Source organism: Sceloporus undulatus, chromosome 3 (assembly GCF_019175285.1).
Source record: "Sceloporus undulatus isolate JIND9_A2432 ecotype Alabama chromosome 3, SceUnd_v1.1, whole genome shotgun sequence".
NCBI lineage: Eukaryota > Metazoa > Chordata > Lepidosauria > Squamata > Phrynosomatidae > Sceloporus > Sceloporus undulatus.
In genome coordinates this window covers 65,972,353-65,990,555 of record NC_056524.1, presented here as the reverse complement: position 1 = coordinate 65,990,555, position 18,203 = coordinate 65,972,353, and the positions used below count along the sequence as shown (strand labels likewise).

At 39.2% G+C, this 18,203-nt stretch overlaps 1 protein-coding gene across 1 annotated transcript in view; it reads right to left on the bottom strand.

Annotated features, from left to right (window-relative positions):
• LOC121926976 (trifunctional purine biosynthetic protein adenosine-3-like) overlaps positions 1-16,182 on the bottom strand; it is a 32,009-nt gene extending 15,827 nt beyond the window's left edge. Inside the window, exons 1-11 of the mRNA XM_042460413.1 lie at positions 15,982-16,182; positions 14,430-14,525; positions 13,420-13,594; positions 12,509-12,620; positions 11,930-11,998; positions 10,218-10,343; positions 7,637-7,724; positions 7,196-7,281; positions 4,893-5,061; positions 3,795-4,026; positions 1,325-1,419 (exon numbers count right to left, since the gene is read on the bottom strand). Coding sequence (XP_042316347.1) covers positions 1,325-1,419; positions 3,795-4,026; positions 4,893-5,061; positions 7,196-7,281; positions 7,637-7,724; positions 10,218-10,343; positions 11,930-11,998; positions 12,509-12,620; positions 13,420-13,594; positions 14,430-14,525; positions 15,982-16,126 — 1,393 coding nt within the window. The 5' untranslated portion in view covers positions 16,127-16,182. The remainder of the gene's footprint in view (positions 1-1,324; positions 1,420-3,794; positions 4,027-4,892; positions 5,062-7,195; positions 7,282-7,636; positions 7,725-10,217; positions 10,344-11,929; positions 11,999-12,508; positions 12,621-13,419; positions 13,595-14,429; positions 14,526-15,981) is intronic.
• Positions 16,183-18,203: the final 2,021 nt, after the last annotated feature.

Below are 18,203 nucleotides of genomic sequence, written 5' to 3'. Positions count from 1 at the left end.
TGGTTCTGGAAGACATTTAATGAGATTGGCTGTGATGTGTGGTCTGCGTTGGTTGTTTGCACGAGCAGATCACTGCTTGGTGTTGCTGATACTGTTAGTGATAAACATGCACATTTCCATCTCATCTTCATTCCACCTCCTTGATGAATTCCAATGATCACTGGTAATATATTCTTGTGAACAACATAAGGCACAGAATACAACACCCACTATTTGAGTACAGTGATCCCAAACAAATTTCTATAACTGTAGTGGGTGGGAATTGTCCACTATGAGGAATCAGTTAAAGATAATAAATTGGGTTGACTGCAAAAATAATCACCAAGGCACTCTAGCTAGGTCTCATATTACTGTACATAGGTAACAATGAAACATCCACCAAGCCACCCTGGCAGTATCAGATAGTGACAATACTAAGCCATAAGATGCATTAAGTAAAATATCAGATCTAGAACATAAGTTATTTCTTCTGGGAAGAAACTGTAGGCAGACCTAGCTTCTGCGTATCCCATCACTTTTGCTAAAGACAAAAAAAAGTAAAGTGTCCTTTAGTTGTAAGAGACCTTTGGTTTTTCAGATGTTTGGACCTCAGGTCCCAGAAGCATCATCTAGAACAACCAACTTCTGGAAGAAGTCTAAAAAAAATCAGGAACATCAAGCCTAAAAAAACACTTTTGAGCAATCCTACTTTGAGCAGTCTTACAATCCTACTGTGGAGGAATAGGCTAGACCCACACTATGGAGTTTATCAAATGGGAGGAATTTCTCTTAAATTCAAATGAAAAGAAAGTGGGGCCAGAATGCATTCACTTAAAGTCGCTAGTTTAGCGCAGTTACATGAATGTGCATTGCGTTCGAACTGGCTTCCCATTGCCCGAAAATAGCATGCCATTGCCCGAATTTGCATGTGGCAGTCTATCACGCAATAACGTGAAACCACATGATTGCGCTCGGACTGACTCCCCATTGCCTGAATTTGCGTGTAGTGGGTTATCATTAAACCCCATGATTGCGTTCAGATTGCCATTGGATTATACTTCCAATTTTCCTTGTGTGATAAACTCCTTAGAGCCTTATTGCATACTGCAGTCTATACCCCTTCCTTTCATTTGTTTATGCTAATTTACTATGCAATAAAGTTGTGGCAGTCAACATTTATCCCATACACTTGGTGTCCAGCCTGTCTGTCTCAGCACAAGCAAAGAAGAACAATGAAGAAAGAATTTGCAAAAACCTGACCAGTACTGACATAACATTATTTGATTTGTGTTAGAGAAATTTCCATCAAGTAATTTAGTTATTTATCAGTTCACCATATCCTTACCTGATTTGGAACTGCTTGCAGCTGGAAGTTTAGATGGATGAACCAAGATACTGCAAGATATAAAATCAGCAATTTTGTCTTCATGTAATGGTCTCCTAAAATGGAAGAACACATCACTGTCATAGATGCTGCAGCAGATTACACACAGCATAAGGGAAGAAAAGGAATATGACTCCAACCCAATATCAGTTGTTTTAAGCTTTTAAGAATTGCACCAGAATGAAAGAAAAAGTGGGACACATGAGACCTTGGAAAAGTTGCTTTTGTCATGCCCAGCCTGGAAGATGGCTTGGAGGACTCAGAGGATGAGCTAGAGCCTCTGGGATCTGAACCTATAATGGAGGAGCCAGAGCCCCAGGGGCTTGAACCTGTAATGGAGGAGCCAGAGGCTGGCCCTAGTTCTGCTGGAGCAGAGTCTATGGCCCCTCCAGAGGTTCAGCAGTCAAGTTTGCCTGGTGCCGAGGCTGTGGACATGGAGGAGGATCTGGGCAGTGTGCCTACCTTCAATGAGCGTCGAGCAGAAAGAGAGGGCCTTCGAAGATCTCGGAGGCTTTATCAGAAACGTCTTCGTAATCAGGCACAGCTGAAGGCCAGCTCCTTGCCTTCTTAAGCACCTGGAGCATGTGTGGTTCTTTGCCAGTGGATATCTGACTCTTTTAGAGGAAAGACTCTGTCTCTGGCTCCTTGGCTTCTTGTCTTGACTACCCGGAAACTTGACCTTGGACTGCTTTATCTACCTGCCTATCTGTTACCCTGAACCTCGGACCGTCTGACAATTCTTCTGGTAAACCCTTTTGGCAAAGCTACTGCAACTCTCCAGGACTGTGTAGCTTACATTGACTTTGCTGTGCTGGGAGGGGGTTGTTTGTTTGATAACTAGCTGCTTTATCAGCCCTTTGGCTGCTTTCCCGGACAGCTTTTTTTTTTTTTTTTACTGATATTTAGATTCTCCAGGAAGATTTCAGGAGTTACCCTCAGAAAAGGTAATTTTTCCTACATCTGCTGCAGTTTATGAAAAATCTGATTGTTATTTTCTTGGCACTTTCAAGGTGGTTTGTATTATCTACAGTAAAACAACTTGGTTGGTCATATACAGATTCATTTAAAGAACTGATGAATAATACTGACCAATACTTTAATTTGATTATTAAAATTGCATAATTTGTAATAATTTTAATAAATCATGCTAACATTATTGAAAAGAATTGTTAATCTGGACTGGTGAAAGAGCAGGATAGAAATGTAATAAATTAATAAATAATAAGTTATTCTTCAAAATGAATTCATATTAAAGTGTTTAGTGCAATTATGTACTCTTGTGTTGGTGGAAGAGGACATTTTTATGGAAGAGAGGATAAAAAACTGGAAACAAAAAACCCAATTCCCCAAATATCACATTTTGCTTAAGACAGTAGTTTTAAGAAAATTCTTGTCAAATTTATAAATGTTGGGTTAGCACTCATTGGTTGGCATGCTGTTGATACCTGGCTGAATGAAACTACGTGTGAAAGGGATCTGGGAGTCCAAGTAGACCACAAGTTGAACATAAGTCAACAGTGTGACATGACAGCTAAAAAGGCCAATGCAATTTTAGGCTGCATCAATAAAAGCATAGTGTCTAGATCAAGGGAAGTAATAGTGCCACTATATTCTGATTTGGTCAGGCCCAGTTCTGGGCACCACAATTCAAAAAGGACATTGAGAAACTGGAGCATGTCCAAAGGAGGGCAACTAAAATGGTGAAGGGTTTGGAAACCATGCCCTATGAGGAACGACTTAGGGAGCTGGGGATGTTCATCCTGGAGAAAAGAAGGTTAAGAGGTGATATGATAGCCCTGTTAAAATATTTGAAGGGATGTCATATTGAGGAAGGAGCAAGCTTGTTTTGTGCTGCTCCAGAAACTAGGACCCGGAGCAATGGATACAAGCTCCAGGAAAAGAGATTCCACCTCAACATTAGGAGGAACTTCCTGACAGTAAGGGCTGTTCGACAGTGGAACACACTCCCTTGGAGTGTAGTGGAGTCTCCTTCCCTGGAGGTCTTTAAACAGAAGCTGGATAGCCATCTGTTGGGGATGCCTTGATTTGGATTTCCTGCATGGCAGGGGGTTGGACTGGATGGCCCTTGTGGTCTCTTCCAACTCTATGATTCTATGACCTACACATGTATAAGTCACTTAATGCATGTAAGGCAAATTACTTGCCATAGCACAACAGATGTATTCTGCTGACAGGACTACAGCCAGAGTTGTATATACAACAATGCTGTGCATTGTAGTTGCACACTGAATTACAATTTTACATTGCATATTGGTGTTGCATATTGTCATCATGCATTGTGGCAATGACACATTAGAATGTGTTACACAATGTTGCTATTCTGGAGAGGCATGTCTTTGGATATTTATGCTACACCAAAGGGATATTGGATTGTAGCCATTGCCTACTAGTGCTTTTAACAAATACATACACAGACTGCCCAAGGAACTTCATAGCAAGAAAGCCAACATCCTTTCTGTATATTGCATCTTGGAAATAAATTACTTCTAGTCCTTTGTAAGCTTCTTCAAGTGCTGACATGAGGTCTTGCTTGATAGCTGTTACTGTCAAGACTCTGCTTCCATTAATTAACACTTTGTCATTCTTTATTATGGTTGCTCCATGAAAGATCTCCAGGCCCAGTTCCTTGGCCTGAAGTAGACCTACAAAATTAAAAGGAAAGTGCACTCTGTTATTCTTTTCAGAATATCTTCTCAGTTGCATTGAGAGTTGGTGGCAAGAATCCTGTTTCACATTTTATTCAAGTTTCACTCTAGGAACTCTGGATGACAAGGGACCTATGAACAACACAATCATATCTACTCAGTAGTAAGTTTCAGTTATTTCAGTGATGCAAACTCTAGACTTGGAAAGCCAACTACATAGAAACTAGATAAGATATTCAAGCAACATGAACTGCTAAAAAGACAAATAAATGTGTTTGACAGAAAATCAGGCCTGAACTTACCCTAGAAACCAAAAGGACTAAACAGAGGCTGTCATACATACCATGAGACAGCATGACTCATTGAAAAAGCTCACAATGATTGGTGAAGTTGAAGGCTGTAGGAAAAGCAGTCCACTTTACAGGTGGATTGACTCAGTTAAGGGAGCCATGGCCCTGAGTTTGCAGAACCTGAGCAGGGCTGCTAATAGTAGGGTCTCTCATTTATAAGACTGTCATAAGTTGAAGCTGACTGGATGCAATTAACAGCTAACTCATGGTTAAGTGAATGAGTACAGGATTGTAGATATGCCCTTGTAAACAATTTAAAGTGCAAGAGCGGGGGTGGGCAAAGCATGCTCCTCCAAATGTTGTTGCAATTCCTTCACCATTGGCACCATTGCTGCCTATGCCTGATGGAAATCCAACAACATCTGGAGAACCATACTTTGCCTTCAGCCCTACACTGGAGAGTGAAGAGGATTATCATGGTCTGTTTCTTTGACAAGAAATAATGATCATCAGAAAATATCAAATTAGATTATTAATTCTTTTTACTAGAAGTGGTCAGGATGAAAGAATTACCGGTGATCTCTGTATTTTTATTATAACATTCTCTATAGCCTTCACATGCCATGACAACTGACACAGCAGTTAAATTCTTTGGCCAAGTTAATGTGGCATCACAGAGCCTGCTATTGATAGCAGCTTGGATCACTTCATATAGATCATGGTTAAGAAGTCGAAGAACTACCTGCAAAAGTGAACACAATAGACAAATGACTGAGTGTCAAATACAACAACTATAGAATTTTAAAATATAAAATATTATTTTATTTATTCCCAAAAATCCATGGAGATCAGCATACAGTGATTATCAGACTGAGGATAATACATATTTACAGAAAATGTTTCCACAATGCCTTCATGCTGTAGGATTCATTAGTCATCTTGTAAAATAAATAAGCAAATGGTGATGGGGCACCAACACCTTGGCTCCATTACCACTGGGCTATAAAGCAAATCAAGAATCGGATTATAGGGACACTGTTCCCATTTGAATTTGCATTCAATCCTTGTTTAAGGAAAATCGTTCCCATTTGAATCTGTGTTCGATCCTACTTTGATCAATTTCTCCAGTGAAAACCCGAATCAGAGGTGGATAATCCGGGTTATCCTGACTGCACATTTCCAGCAGGGTTTTTTGCAGCTGCTGTGTCGGATCCAGGGCAAACTAATGGGAATGATGGAGGGAGGAGCAATGTTCATGGGGCTGTCCCAGGGGTATCACCCACTTTGTTCTCTTTCCTGCATTCTTGGCGGCATTTCCCCCCACTCACATAGCCTTTCCCCCAGTGGAGAGGGAAGCAGGGCAAGGCGATCGCATGTGTAGACAATTTTTTTAAAAAAATAATAATAATTAAGTTTTCGATTGCCTAGGCGCTCTGTCAGGTGTCCGAACATTGCAAATTGGTCCATTGGCCTCCAAACACAGTAAGCGCATGATGCCCCCCCCCCCCCCCCCCCCCCCCCGCTCCACATAGATCAATGTGTGAGGAGACCCACTGCACACCCTTTTTATAACTATTATTTATTCTTTTTCTTTTTTCTGTTTTTGCTGAGTGCCTAAGCGCCTCAGCGCTCCAGCGTCTGGGCAGCAATCACAATTATGCCTAGCCGCCCAAGTGCTCAGTCATTTTAGGGATCCATTGACCACAAAAAAACCAAATAGAAAAACAGTTTGGAAAGACGCAAATGCGAATGGGGAACAAAAATAGCCCGAGTCAAAATGCATTGAAGCAACTGACGTCACTGTGATGTCTAATCGCCTAAGTGCTTGATTGACAGCTTAAAAAAGGAAAACCGGTTCCAGACAGGCAATAGGAACGGGGAACAAAAAAGTCAGCATCAAAATACAACGGAGAAATATCAGTGGAAAAACATGGGTCAAGAAAAACCGAGTCCATTTGCTCCCTTTGTAATGGGAACGATAGACGTGATTTGAATAGAACTCGGGAACTCGCTCCGAGTCTGATTCGCAGCAAGATTCGTCACTTTATCGCCCAGTGGGAATGGGGCCCTTGTCAGTAACATTAGGGATAGTTAGTTCTAATATAAAAAGTATGCTTTTTAAGGTTCTTAAAATCTGGATTTTACAAAATAACACAGGGAGAGGAGGAAATTCTACCCCCACCATAGTTGATCAATACTGGCATCATCACTGGCCAGTGATCAGACTTAACAGCAGATTTTTTCAACACCCGCTTCATACCTTCTCAAATCAGAGAACGCAAATATCTACATTTGCCCCAGAGATAACAACAGATATTCAAAGTGAAAGATATCAGAGGGCATGGCTCGGCTTAGAGATGGCAATAACTGTAGCCTGGTCCTGCCCACTGACATCATCTGGACCACAACAAAAATCTGTCCCACCATCTTTCATTTATAAAATGCTTTTAAATTGTTCAAAGTATGTTAAATACATTGCTCAGTAATCCTGGTTTTGGTTCTCTAAAGTATGCTTGCTTTATAAACCTTATAGTGTAAGATGGAAATAGAGCAACAGTAAATTGTTTTAGATGATGAAGTGAATTCATGACAGAAAAACAATCTCATGATTCTTAGCTCTGAGCTGTCAAAAATCAACATCTGTTTGCTGCACAAGCTGGTCTGGTCATTGGAAAGAAAATGTGCATGTAGCATGGTTGCTAGGCTGATTCAGTCTAGCCAAGGCATTATACCAGCGTCTCTTTGGTCACTTTATCATGCCAGTGCAGCACCATGTGCAACAGCATTATACCAACACAGTAGAAATTAAACTGAGTTAAATTCCTAATTGGTTGGCTCAGTGGTTTGTAGGATTGAGCTGTACAATTCTGTCTTACCTGGCACTGAGGGTCACCAAAGTTACAGTCCATGCTTAAGACTTTCACACCATCTTTTGTAAGTATTAATTCTATTTGCAGCACACCTGGATGGGAGAAGTATAAAAGTACATTTACAGACATTTTTTAGTAGTGAACAGTGAGATTAAGGTATGAGATGAAGTAAAGCATTAGAAAACTGTAAATTGTTACTTGTTGAGGATCAGGTTTTTCACTAATAAAATAATAATTTTAGAGAAGTTATTTATTAAATGGGACTGATATGAATCTGCTGTGTATATGAAAGGATGAACAGATGACAAGCACTGTACTTTTAAATATGGTGAGCTTCTAACATATAAAACAATCCAGGAAGACAGCACAGAGTAGTCGTATGTGAGAACAAACCATAATGTGAACAATAATCTCTAAACAATATTATTTATCAGAGCAATTTCTTACCTACATATGACATGCCTTCTTGCTTCAGGCAGTCAATAATGTGTTGAAGAAGTGTGCTTTTTATTTTTTGCAGAAGAACTTCAGGAACCTAAAGAACAATGGAATATGGGAAAATTCATAATTCCGCACAATTAACTATATGTCAGTTGTTCTTAACAATAGCTGCTGCTATTATATATGTGTTGTTGTTGTTAACATAAAATCTTAGAGATGGAAGAGACCACAAGGGCCATCTAATCCAACTCCCTGCTAAGCAGAAATACACAATTACAGCACTGCTAAGAGATGTTCATCCAACCTCTGCTTAAAAACCTCCAAAGATGAAGAGTCCACTACATGCTGAGGCAGGCTATTCCACTGTTAAAATAGCTCTTAAAGTTTAAAAAAAGTTCTTTTTTATGCTTAAATGCAATCTCTTTTCTTGTAATTTTAATCCATTGGTTTGTGTTCTAGTCTGTGGAGCAGCAGAAAACAAGCTGGTTTGGTTTTCTACATGACATCCTTTCAGATATTTAAAGAAAACAATTGTGTCACCTCTCAGACTTCCCTTCTCCAAGCTAAACATACCCAGCTCCCCAGGTTCTTCCTCATCAGGCTTGGTTTTCAAACCTTTGATCATCACAATCGTTCCCCTGGACATGCTGCAACTTGTCTATGTCCTTCATGAACTGCGGTACCCAGATTCATTTTTGAGAAACCCATGCTGGCTTTTAGTAATCACAGCATTAATTTTGTGTACACAGTTTAACAATCTGTTCTAGAATCCTTCCTGGTATCGATATCACACTGACAGATCAGTATTTGCTTGAGTTCTCTCTTTTTTTAACCTCTTTGAAGATGGGAACAACATTTGCCCTCCTCCAATAGATTTCGTTCATTTCTTATGCATGTCTCTTTTAAATCTCAGTTCATCTGAAAATTCATTGCACATCCCCTTCCTACACTTCATCCTCATTGGAATTGTTTGCAACTGATCTAGCAATTATAATCTTCTCTGCTTACTGCCACAGATCTGCCATGGTGTCAGTGGTTCTGATTGGCCCCAAATTTCTATACATTGCTCTCCAAATCCCTTGCTACGCTGCATTAAGGCATGGAGAACTGCTACTGCTGCCTTGTTATACCAGTGCAAGACTGATTTAGTGCCAGCAGAGGGCAAGCAGTTATGACTCTAGAACAGGGGTAGCGGGAATCGTGTAGCTCTCTAGATGATGTTCAACCACAACTCCCAGCATTCCTCACCATTAGTTATATTGGCTAGAACTGTTGAAAATGAGGTCCACTAACATCTGGAAGGGGCATGATTCCCATCTATGCACTGTATATAGAGCTGAGACACAAAATTTTATGTGTTCTAAGCAAAAATTAAATATTCTGCATAATTTCACAGATTATGTGTATCATTTCTTCCCTGATTATACTTAATTGATTTTGATAAGCTTAAAATCAGAAGGTCCAAGAATTTTATTCATGGGGTCAAGGCCCTAATCCTTGACTCCTGCAAGCATCCTAGACAGCTGAAGTTTCCCTTGGTTTGTCAATTCACTTTCGGGTCTGTCTCTGCAATCCCAGGAGCCAGAAACATGTGGGGTGGAGGAGGGGAGGAAAAAGGAAGGCAACACTTCTCCTCTGCAAAGCTCTACAGACAGTACTAGTTTCTGTGTTGTCAGAGTACAGTTGTGAATAGCTTTGACTAAACATCTATTTGTGAGAATGTTGGTAATGACACTTTATGTTAATAAAAAGAAATGACATTGCAGCTTGCCCAGATTCTAGATAATGTTGCCAAAGACGTTATGCAGAAAACAGGACCACGGGCTTCTCCAGATGGGTCAATAATTCTAACAAATGTCAGGCTCTTCTATTTCTGGACTTCATGCCTTGTGACACTTGTTCCCACTTCTGCATGCAGTCATGCCCTAAATATACATGGATTTTGTCCACACTTTCCCCCAGTTGCTTGAGGCATGGTTAATTGTGTTGTGGGTGGGATTTCCTTTCCTCACTCTCATCCTCTTTGTAAACTCCACATTTCAGCCCCTTGCTCCAATATCCACGTTCCCAGTCTGACAAGTTTCTTTTTTTAAAAAATGTTACAGCCTTAGTATTAAAGTACTATATCATTATAACAATGTCAAGTTTTGTAACTGAATATGTAAGGAGGGGAGGAAAGTCAGAAGAAAACTTCCATGACAACATTCACATATCCCTAATCAACCTGTCACCAGTGGTACTGCCCAGAAATACAGAAGTACAGGAGAAAATGAAACAATGGATACAGTTGTGGGAATTTACCCTTGCCTTGCCTATCAGAAACTGTTGGGACATGGGGCAGGTAATCCTTGTGTTAGATTTTAAAAAGTTGTGGCTAGTCCCAGAAATTCACAAGAAATAGATCAGAATAACAAGCATATTATATGGCTATTTTTTAAAATCCCAGTAAGTTCAGGAATAACTCCCACCAAATCCTGAGGATTTTTGTTAGCCTGGAGGAGCCTTGTATGACTGACAAGAAATGAGGCTTCTTAGTATTGGAGCATCTGCACTTGAAGCACAAAGAGACCAAAATCTTTTTTGGTACCTGAGGCACAGGCCCATATGCTCCCATTCCAACAGGACTTGGACCCTGATCTCCATCCAGTAACTGCTTCTGGACCTGGACTGGTGGCATGGAAGCAAAAGTGACTCCATCCACAAAACAGAGAAACTGTAAGAAAAATGACAGAATTGAGTGGCATATGTTAAGAGCAAAAGTTACATATATTTATGATACTTAGTACAATACATAGGATTGAAAGGTTCAAGGAAGTAGTATGATTTGAATATAGAGAGATGATCAAGGTTATATCAAGTATTTGACTAACACAGAAGCAGAAGAGGTGGCTAGTGTTTTGCTTTGGTATGCTGCCTTTTAAACCAGTGGACACAACTCATTAGCACTTTCTGTGTGTTGCAGATCAGTCTGCAGTTACGAGCACAGCTTCAAAAGGATCTATATGAGAAGGTGTCAAATTGTTTCTCCTCCTCTCCTTACCTTGATTGTTACCCCCTTCTTTTCTCAAATCCTCAAAGAAACGTCAGGAATAAACTCTTCTAGAACATGGCCACATAGCCCGAAAAATCCACAAAAAACTATCAGGTCTCTTTCCCTTTGTTTCAGCCAGCTTTCCCAGTTTTAGACCCCCCTGATGGCTGATACCTCCATCCACAGCCAGCATGGCTCATGGATGATGTCAGCAGTAGTTAAAATGGTTTGAAAAGCTGCTTTAAGCCCTTGGGGAGGGAGTAGGGGAAATATTTACAGTAATTTCTACCAAGTGCTTGGCAATGAAGAAAAAGGGAAAGGCTCTAGATGGAGGTTTCTTTGTACTCTTCAGCTATGATGAGAAATAATGACACTGAACCTTTCCTCACTACACAGAACTTGTCCTCACTACTCTAGTTCCACTTTAACTGCTATAATTGCATCCTATGGAATTCTGGGATTTGTAGTTTTGTGAGGCACTAAAGCACTCAGGCTGAAAATTTTCAATACCACTCCCTAATCTGCAGATTCCAGGATTCCATAGGATGCAGCCATGGCAATGAAAGTGAAATCAAAGTGTTCTGATTGTGTAATCTGAAAGGGTCTAGAATCCTGTTCTCTGGTCTGCTCTGTAGAGGACTGTAAAGATATCCTTTAGTATTCTTTGACAGAAGTCATGTTTAATGCAAATCAAGATTTACTACATGTTAACCCCTATGCACAATAAAACCAACCTCCCACCCAGGATCTTTCTTAAAAGCTGAGAGCTTCTGATTTTCAGCACAGCTCTGCTAAAGAACACCTTCCTTCATGCAGCAGTCCATTTGTTTCATAGTTTTTATGATACCCTTGAAGTTTACACAGTATTTTCTCCCAGGAGTTCAGGGGCCCCTAGTTTGTCTACACAATAATCCTACCAGGTAGATTTGGCTGGGAAACCAGGAGTAAAACAGGAATATCCAATAGACTTCATGACAGGCTGCGAGATCCAGGTTAAAGTCCTCATTCCAGCACATTTTCCTGCATTGGCAAGGCACTGGACTAATAGACAACTCTTGGGAGACCTTCCAACTCTACCATTCTGGGATTATCCATGACAATACACTAGAAACAATTATATTCTACAAATGTGAGTGAATATTCAATGATGGACTCCAAACTGTGGTAATCTGTGTTTTGGTTGTAGCTGATACTGATAAATCAAGTTACGATGTATTGACAATATAGAAACAATATATGAAATTTATATTTTAAAATGTAAAACATACAGAAAATTCTTCGCCTTTCAGAAGTTCTTCAATGATAATTGTCTCTCGATTATCTCCAAAAATGTTGTCCTGCATTATAAATATGACAACCTTTGGTCAGATCTTCATTCTTTTAATTTTTCTTTTCTTTTCTTTTCTTTTTTTAATTATGTAAGCTATCTTTAAATCACTTCCAATTATAGTCACTGTTTTTATGGGGTTTTTAAAAAATCACATGCAAATCACCATGTAGTCTGGCCACTGGCCTCAAGTACTACCATCATCTGAGTGCTTAATGAATTTTTGTTGGCTGTAAACACTGTTGGGCAAACATATCAACTGAATGGCAGTTTGATCTGCAGTTTTGTGAGAGCAATCCACCCTTTTCCTCTTTGATTGTATAATTCTAAGTAAGGACTAGCTATGAATTTCAACTCAGTGTGATGAACATATACCAAAAATAGTGCATACACTACAAAAATGAATGTATTTCATAACTCATTTTGATATATAGCAACTCCTCTGAGTTTTGCAGACTTATCAAGTAAAGCTGTTATAAATTAACTCTCACTGTAGTTTAACACAGAGATACTATATCACCTGTAGAATTGCTCGTGTTGCCTTGCAAGCTGCTTCTTTGTTTGATGCAAGAATTACTTCTTTTCTAGGACCAAAGCCACTAGGTTTTACCACCAATGCAGGAAAATCTGCACTTTAAATTAAAATATGATAGGTTAGAGGGAAATTACTGCAAACTTTCCTCTCCTTAAAGCAAAGTCTAGAATGATGCATTTGGCAGATGTATTTTTATCTAGCCACCATCTACAGTAGCTCCAGTTTGACATCCAGTTCTTATATACATTTACCAATAAATGCACTTAAAAATAGAGGTTTATAGGCAGGTGTGTGTTTAAAGAAAAGCTAGATATGACTCCTTTTTTACATTTACAGAGCCAGTTTTCCACATTGTTTGCATAGTGTCTTTTTTATACCAGGCATACTGGTATTGTAGTCAACAACAAATGTTAATTATGGAAAAGAAAGGAAAAGTGTGGCCTATTTGTCTCTTCTCTTCTACCTTACCATAATTGGCTGCAACAAGCTCTTTTTTTTGTAATTAGCATGGAAAAAATAAATTTCAGGAGTAATACTATGAGTGGAAATGAAGTTACTTGTTTGGCTTACCAAATAACTACTTTTCAAAATTATTTAAAGGGCAGGTAAGGCATTTTAAGAGGTATTTTTTCAAGTTCTATGGTTTAAAGTTTTTGCTTTTTTCCTTTAAAAATATCAATAGAAAGTAACATAAAATGCAACAGATTAGATTTTCACAACTGAGTTCTTAGATTTCTCTTTCATACATGAATTACAGCAGGGCTCTTATAAAAACATGTTAATAGTATCAAACGTGGTTGTTTATTTGCCCATGAAAGAAAATACAAACAGTCTATTATCACAAAATATAAAGAGTAGACAATTATTCATAAACTGACAGCAGCAATAACACTTACTTGTTAATAAAGATGCAGGCTTCTTGTGAACTGGAAAATGCCTTCCATCTTGCTGTGGGAATTTCATGTTGATCAAGAAAGACCTTACAAAAATGCCTGTCTGTTCCCAGTTGTGCCACCTGGGCAGTAGGGCCAAAACATCTAACTCCAGCTGTTATCAAGTCATCAATAATTCCTAATAATGAAACACTGAAAAGTTAAAACCTAACTGCTTACACAATGTTACATCTTATTTTATCAGTTTTTCCATTTCTCAATAAAGACATCATACAGCTGGAAAAAGATCAATTACAATGATTAGAAAGTAGGTCATTAGTTTGAAGGGAGACTTCATGCCACCTTCAAATCTCTTTAAACTATTTGTCACTTTAAATTAGAACATTGGCATCTAAGAACAGAGTTCAGAATGAAGACACTATTTCTGATTATCAAGTAATTGGGACAAAGAGATAACTATCTCTGTCATGCTACCCTTGTGGGTTTTTCAGGAGAAACAGGTGTCCATCCTTAACATTACACTAATTTTCACCCAGGCCTAGCAAGACAATTTTTATAACACATTCTTAGATATTATGGGCCAGACTTCTGACCATGCTGGCTGGGGATGTTGGGAATTATTGTCCATTGCTTCTAGGGGACAACAGGCTGGTGCAAGTTGTAAAAACCAAGGCATAAATCAAATTGTTAACCCCAACTAGAATGGATCCACTTAATCAATTGCAACTTGGTAACTTAACATTTATGTAAGTTGAATTGACTGAATGGGTCTACAAGGTTTACCTCTGGGTCAACGTAAGTCAGAATGACTTGAAGGCACACAACAACAACAACTGTGGAACTAACAATAGACTTCAACCAAACCTGACCAGTTTATGATCAATTCAGTGTTATGTACTAAAACTAGGTTACTTGTGCAGTGTTGTATAAATAATATCTCTGCTACTTCAAACTGAATTTTAATTTTAAATATAGAATCAAGTTATTTTCTTTCAAAGCTGTTCTGACCTTACCAGCTGCAAGTGTCGCTTCTGGTCCAGCAATCACAAATCCGATATTATGATCTTTACAGAACTGGGCAAGAATAGTATGGTTACTAATTAAAACAGCTGAAACAAATGATAAAGATATGATGAGTGGTTAACACCTGGACCCTAAATATCTTACATATTATTGTTATACCATTGCAATAGAGGCAAAAAGGAACTATACAATCAATCGGAAGGCTAATATCAAAAACCTGCTTGCTACCTCATGCCAGATTCTCCTAGGAAAGAGGAATCATAGCACTTACCAATAGCACTTACATTTCTATACCACTTTATAGTGCTAAGCACTATCTAAGTGGTTTACAGTGTGCAATTGCCCCCAACAAGCTGGGTAATCATTCTACCAACCTATGAAAGGATGGAAGGCTGAGTCAACCTTGAGCCCAGTGGAATCAATCTCACAACGTTTTGCCTGCCATGCCAGCATTTAACCACTGTGCCACCATAGAGCTGGAATAATAGAGCTGGAAGGGTCCACAAGGGCCATCAAGTCCAACTTCATGCCATGCAGAAATAGACAACTAAAACACTCCTGAGAAACAGTAATGCAGCTTCTCTTTAAAAACCTCCAAAGAAGGCAGTCTATGGCACTGTTGAACAGCCCTTATCATCAGGAAAGTTTTCCTAGGTGGAATCTCTTTTTTTGTAAGTTGAATTCCCTCATTTGTGTCCTACTCTCTGAAGCAACAGAAAATAGGCATGTTCCATTTTCTACTTAACATCCCTTCAGATATTTAAATATTGCCACAGTACCACCTTTCAGTCTGCTCCCAGGTGAACATAGCCAGCTACCTAAGCTATTCCTCATAGGGCTTGGTTTCCAGAAATTTTACCATCTTGGTTGCCCTTCTCTGGATTTGTTTCAGCTTGTCAATAGTCTTTTCATGCCTTTTACAATCTTGGTTGCGTGGTTTTTTGTGGGCTTTTCGGGCTATGTGGCCATGTTCTAGAAAATTTTCTTCCTGATGTTTCGCCAGCATCTGTGGCTGGCATCTTCAGGTTTTCTTCCTAATCAGCTCTCATTCTCATAGATTCCTAGGCACTGTTTGTGATTCCAAGAGCTGCTGTTGCAAGGTTGTAACGTGATTGTGGCAGGTTGCTTAGTCTAATAAGGACTGGGCAGGCAATTCCATCAGCAAGTGGGATGAGACCTACTGGTGGATTCTAGCCCAAGGGAAATTGGAAGTATAATCCAATGGCAATCTGAACGCAATCATGGGGTTTAATGTTATTGCGTGATAACTCACTACACACAAATTCGGGCAATGGGAAGTCAGTCCGAGTGCAATCATGGGGTTTCACGTTAGACTGCCACACGCAAATTCAGGCAATGACATGCTATTTTTGGGCAATGGGGAGCCAGTTCGAATGCAATGAGCATTCACGTAATTTCGCTAAACCAGCGACTTTACGTGAATGCGTTCTGGCCCCACTTTCTTTTCATTCGAAATTAAAAGAAATTCCTCACGTGTGATAAACACCTGGGAAATAGTCTGTAAGGTAATATTCTTTTTACCTGAATTAGAGATCTTCCCATCATTTGCTGTTCCTGCATTTCCTGGAGCGACTAGTACCTGCTTCACATGTGGAGACTGTGACAGTTTCCAAGCCAGAGCATGTTCTCGACCTCCACTTCCAATCACAAGCACTCGATCCGCCATCTGGGTGTTTAGAATAAGAAGTGATTTATCATTTACAGGACCACCACAGTGTCTCAGTCCCAAACATTTTTATTTGGCAGCTGATCCAATTCATTGGCTGGAAACTTATTTATTACATGGAGACATATTGCATGGGAAATTATTTTATTATTAACAAATATGTTAATTAATAGATCATCACAAACAGCTCATCTTGACAAACTACAATGGCTCTAAAGAGCCTTTCGCATAATTTCAAATGTAGATGTATGTCATAATGGACTAGCGCAAACTTTTTTTTAAAGATTTTCTAGACAACTATATGGGGAATTTGTATTGTTCACAAAAGTAATACCTAAAATGGTATTGAATGGACTAAAAGGTAGCTATGGTGGTGATTTCTCTTAACTGTATGAGAGTCTTTTTTTTGGGGGGGGGGCATTTTCCTACTAATGCTGAGTTCTAGATCCTACATAGCCATCCACATACAGAACCATCCTCTGGGGCTTTTCAACATGCAGCCATTTCTTGCCTTTCTACTACTGATCAGTGACGCTACGACCTTGGATTATTGATAATAATAAAAATGTTCCTCATTTAGAATTTATGTCATGAGTGATAACACAATTCTGAAACAAATCTCAGAAATTTCCAAGAAGCAAGAGCTGGTAGTTATGAGGAACATCGGGTTTTTTGAGAAATCGTGAAGAATGGGTGAGGTGGCAAAGGACTGGAGACAAGCAAACACTGTCTCTCTTCAAAAAAGGTAAAAGATGATCCAGGAAATTACAGTCCAGCCAGTCATCCTGATCTCAATACCAATACCAGGAAATCTCAATACCAGGAAAAATATTAGAATAGATTATAGAGGAGTGCTCAATTAGATGGGCTAAAGGGAATCCTTATTAAATTTGCAGATGATGCAAAACTGGGAAGGGAAATCTTTGGAAATTCGGAACAGAATTCAAAAGGACCTTGATAAGCTAGAATAAAAGGGCTGAAATTAATAAAATGAAATTCAGCAGAGACAAATGCAGCATTTTACATGTAGGCCAAAAAACTCTAAATGTACAGGGATTGAATGGGGGATACTTGGCTCAGTAGTACTACATGTGATTATTGTTGATCATAAAATGAACACGCGCCAGCAGTGTGATGCTGAAGCAGATAAGGTGAATGCTATTTTAGCCTGTACAGTGCGCCCTTACTTTATGTGGGAAATCCGTTCCGGACTCCCCTGCATAAAGCAAATACCGCCTATGCTCTAGTCCCATTTAAATGAATGGGGCTCGTGCATGCGGTGGTGTGGTGGTGCGCATGTGCCACAGGTGCACACGCCATTCATGCCTATGGGATGTGCTGGCCCTTCTCCCCGTGTGGCTTTCAGGGTATGCTGAAAGCTATGTAAAGCATGCCCACGTATGAAACAGACGCACTGTATTAATAGAAGCACAGTTTCCAAGTTGAGGAAAGTAATAGTTCCACTATATTCAGCACCAGTGACATCTCATCTGGAGTCCTGCGTTCAGTTCTGGGTGCCTTATTTTAAGAAGGATATAGACAGGTTGGAGGAAGTTCAGAAGTATGATAAGAAGTATGGAGAACCAAACATATAAGGAATTGGGCATGTTCAGTTTGATGAAGAGATGACATGACACACAGTTTTGACTTTACTTCATAACACTTTTATTCAGTGACCTTATTTTTAATATGAATTGGGAATGAGCTATCATAAATGTCAAGAGGAGGAGGGGTGAAGCTCAGCAAATGTGACCTTTAAGAAATACTTTGTTGACATTATGCAGTCCTTCCCCTTTGCCCATCAAATACATTAATTAAAGTACTGTGAGATACATCCTCTTTTCTAACAGGGGAACATGACTCTTTCTACATATACATTATTTTTGTTTTAAATTTTCTGAATAATTTACAGAACTCGGGTGGAAAGATGATTTTCTAGGCAAGATATAACAAAGAATGTCCAAGTAAAATGTTGCTTACTTGTACAGTGTGACCATTGTATTGGAAATAAAACATGATGGAAAGTATTTTGAAATGATCAATGTGACAAAACATTTAAAAATCAGTTTTATTCATA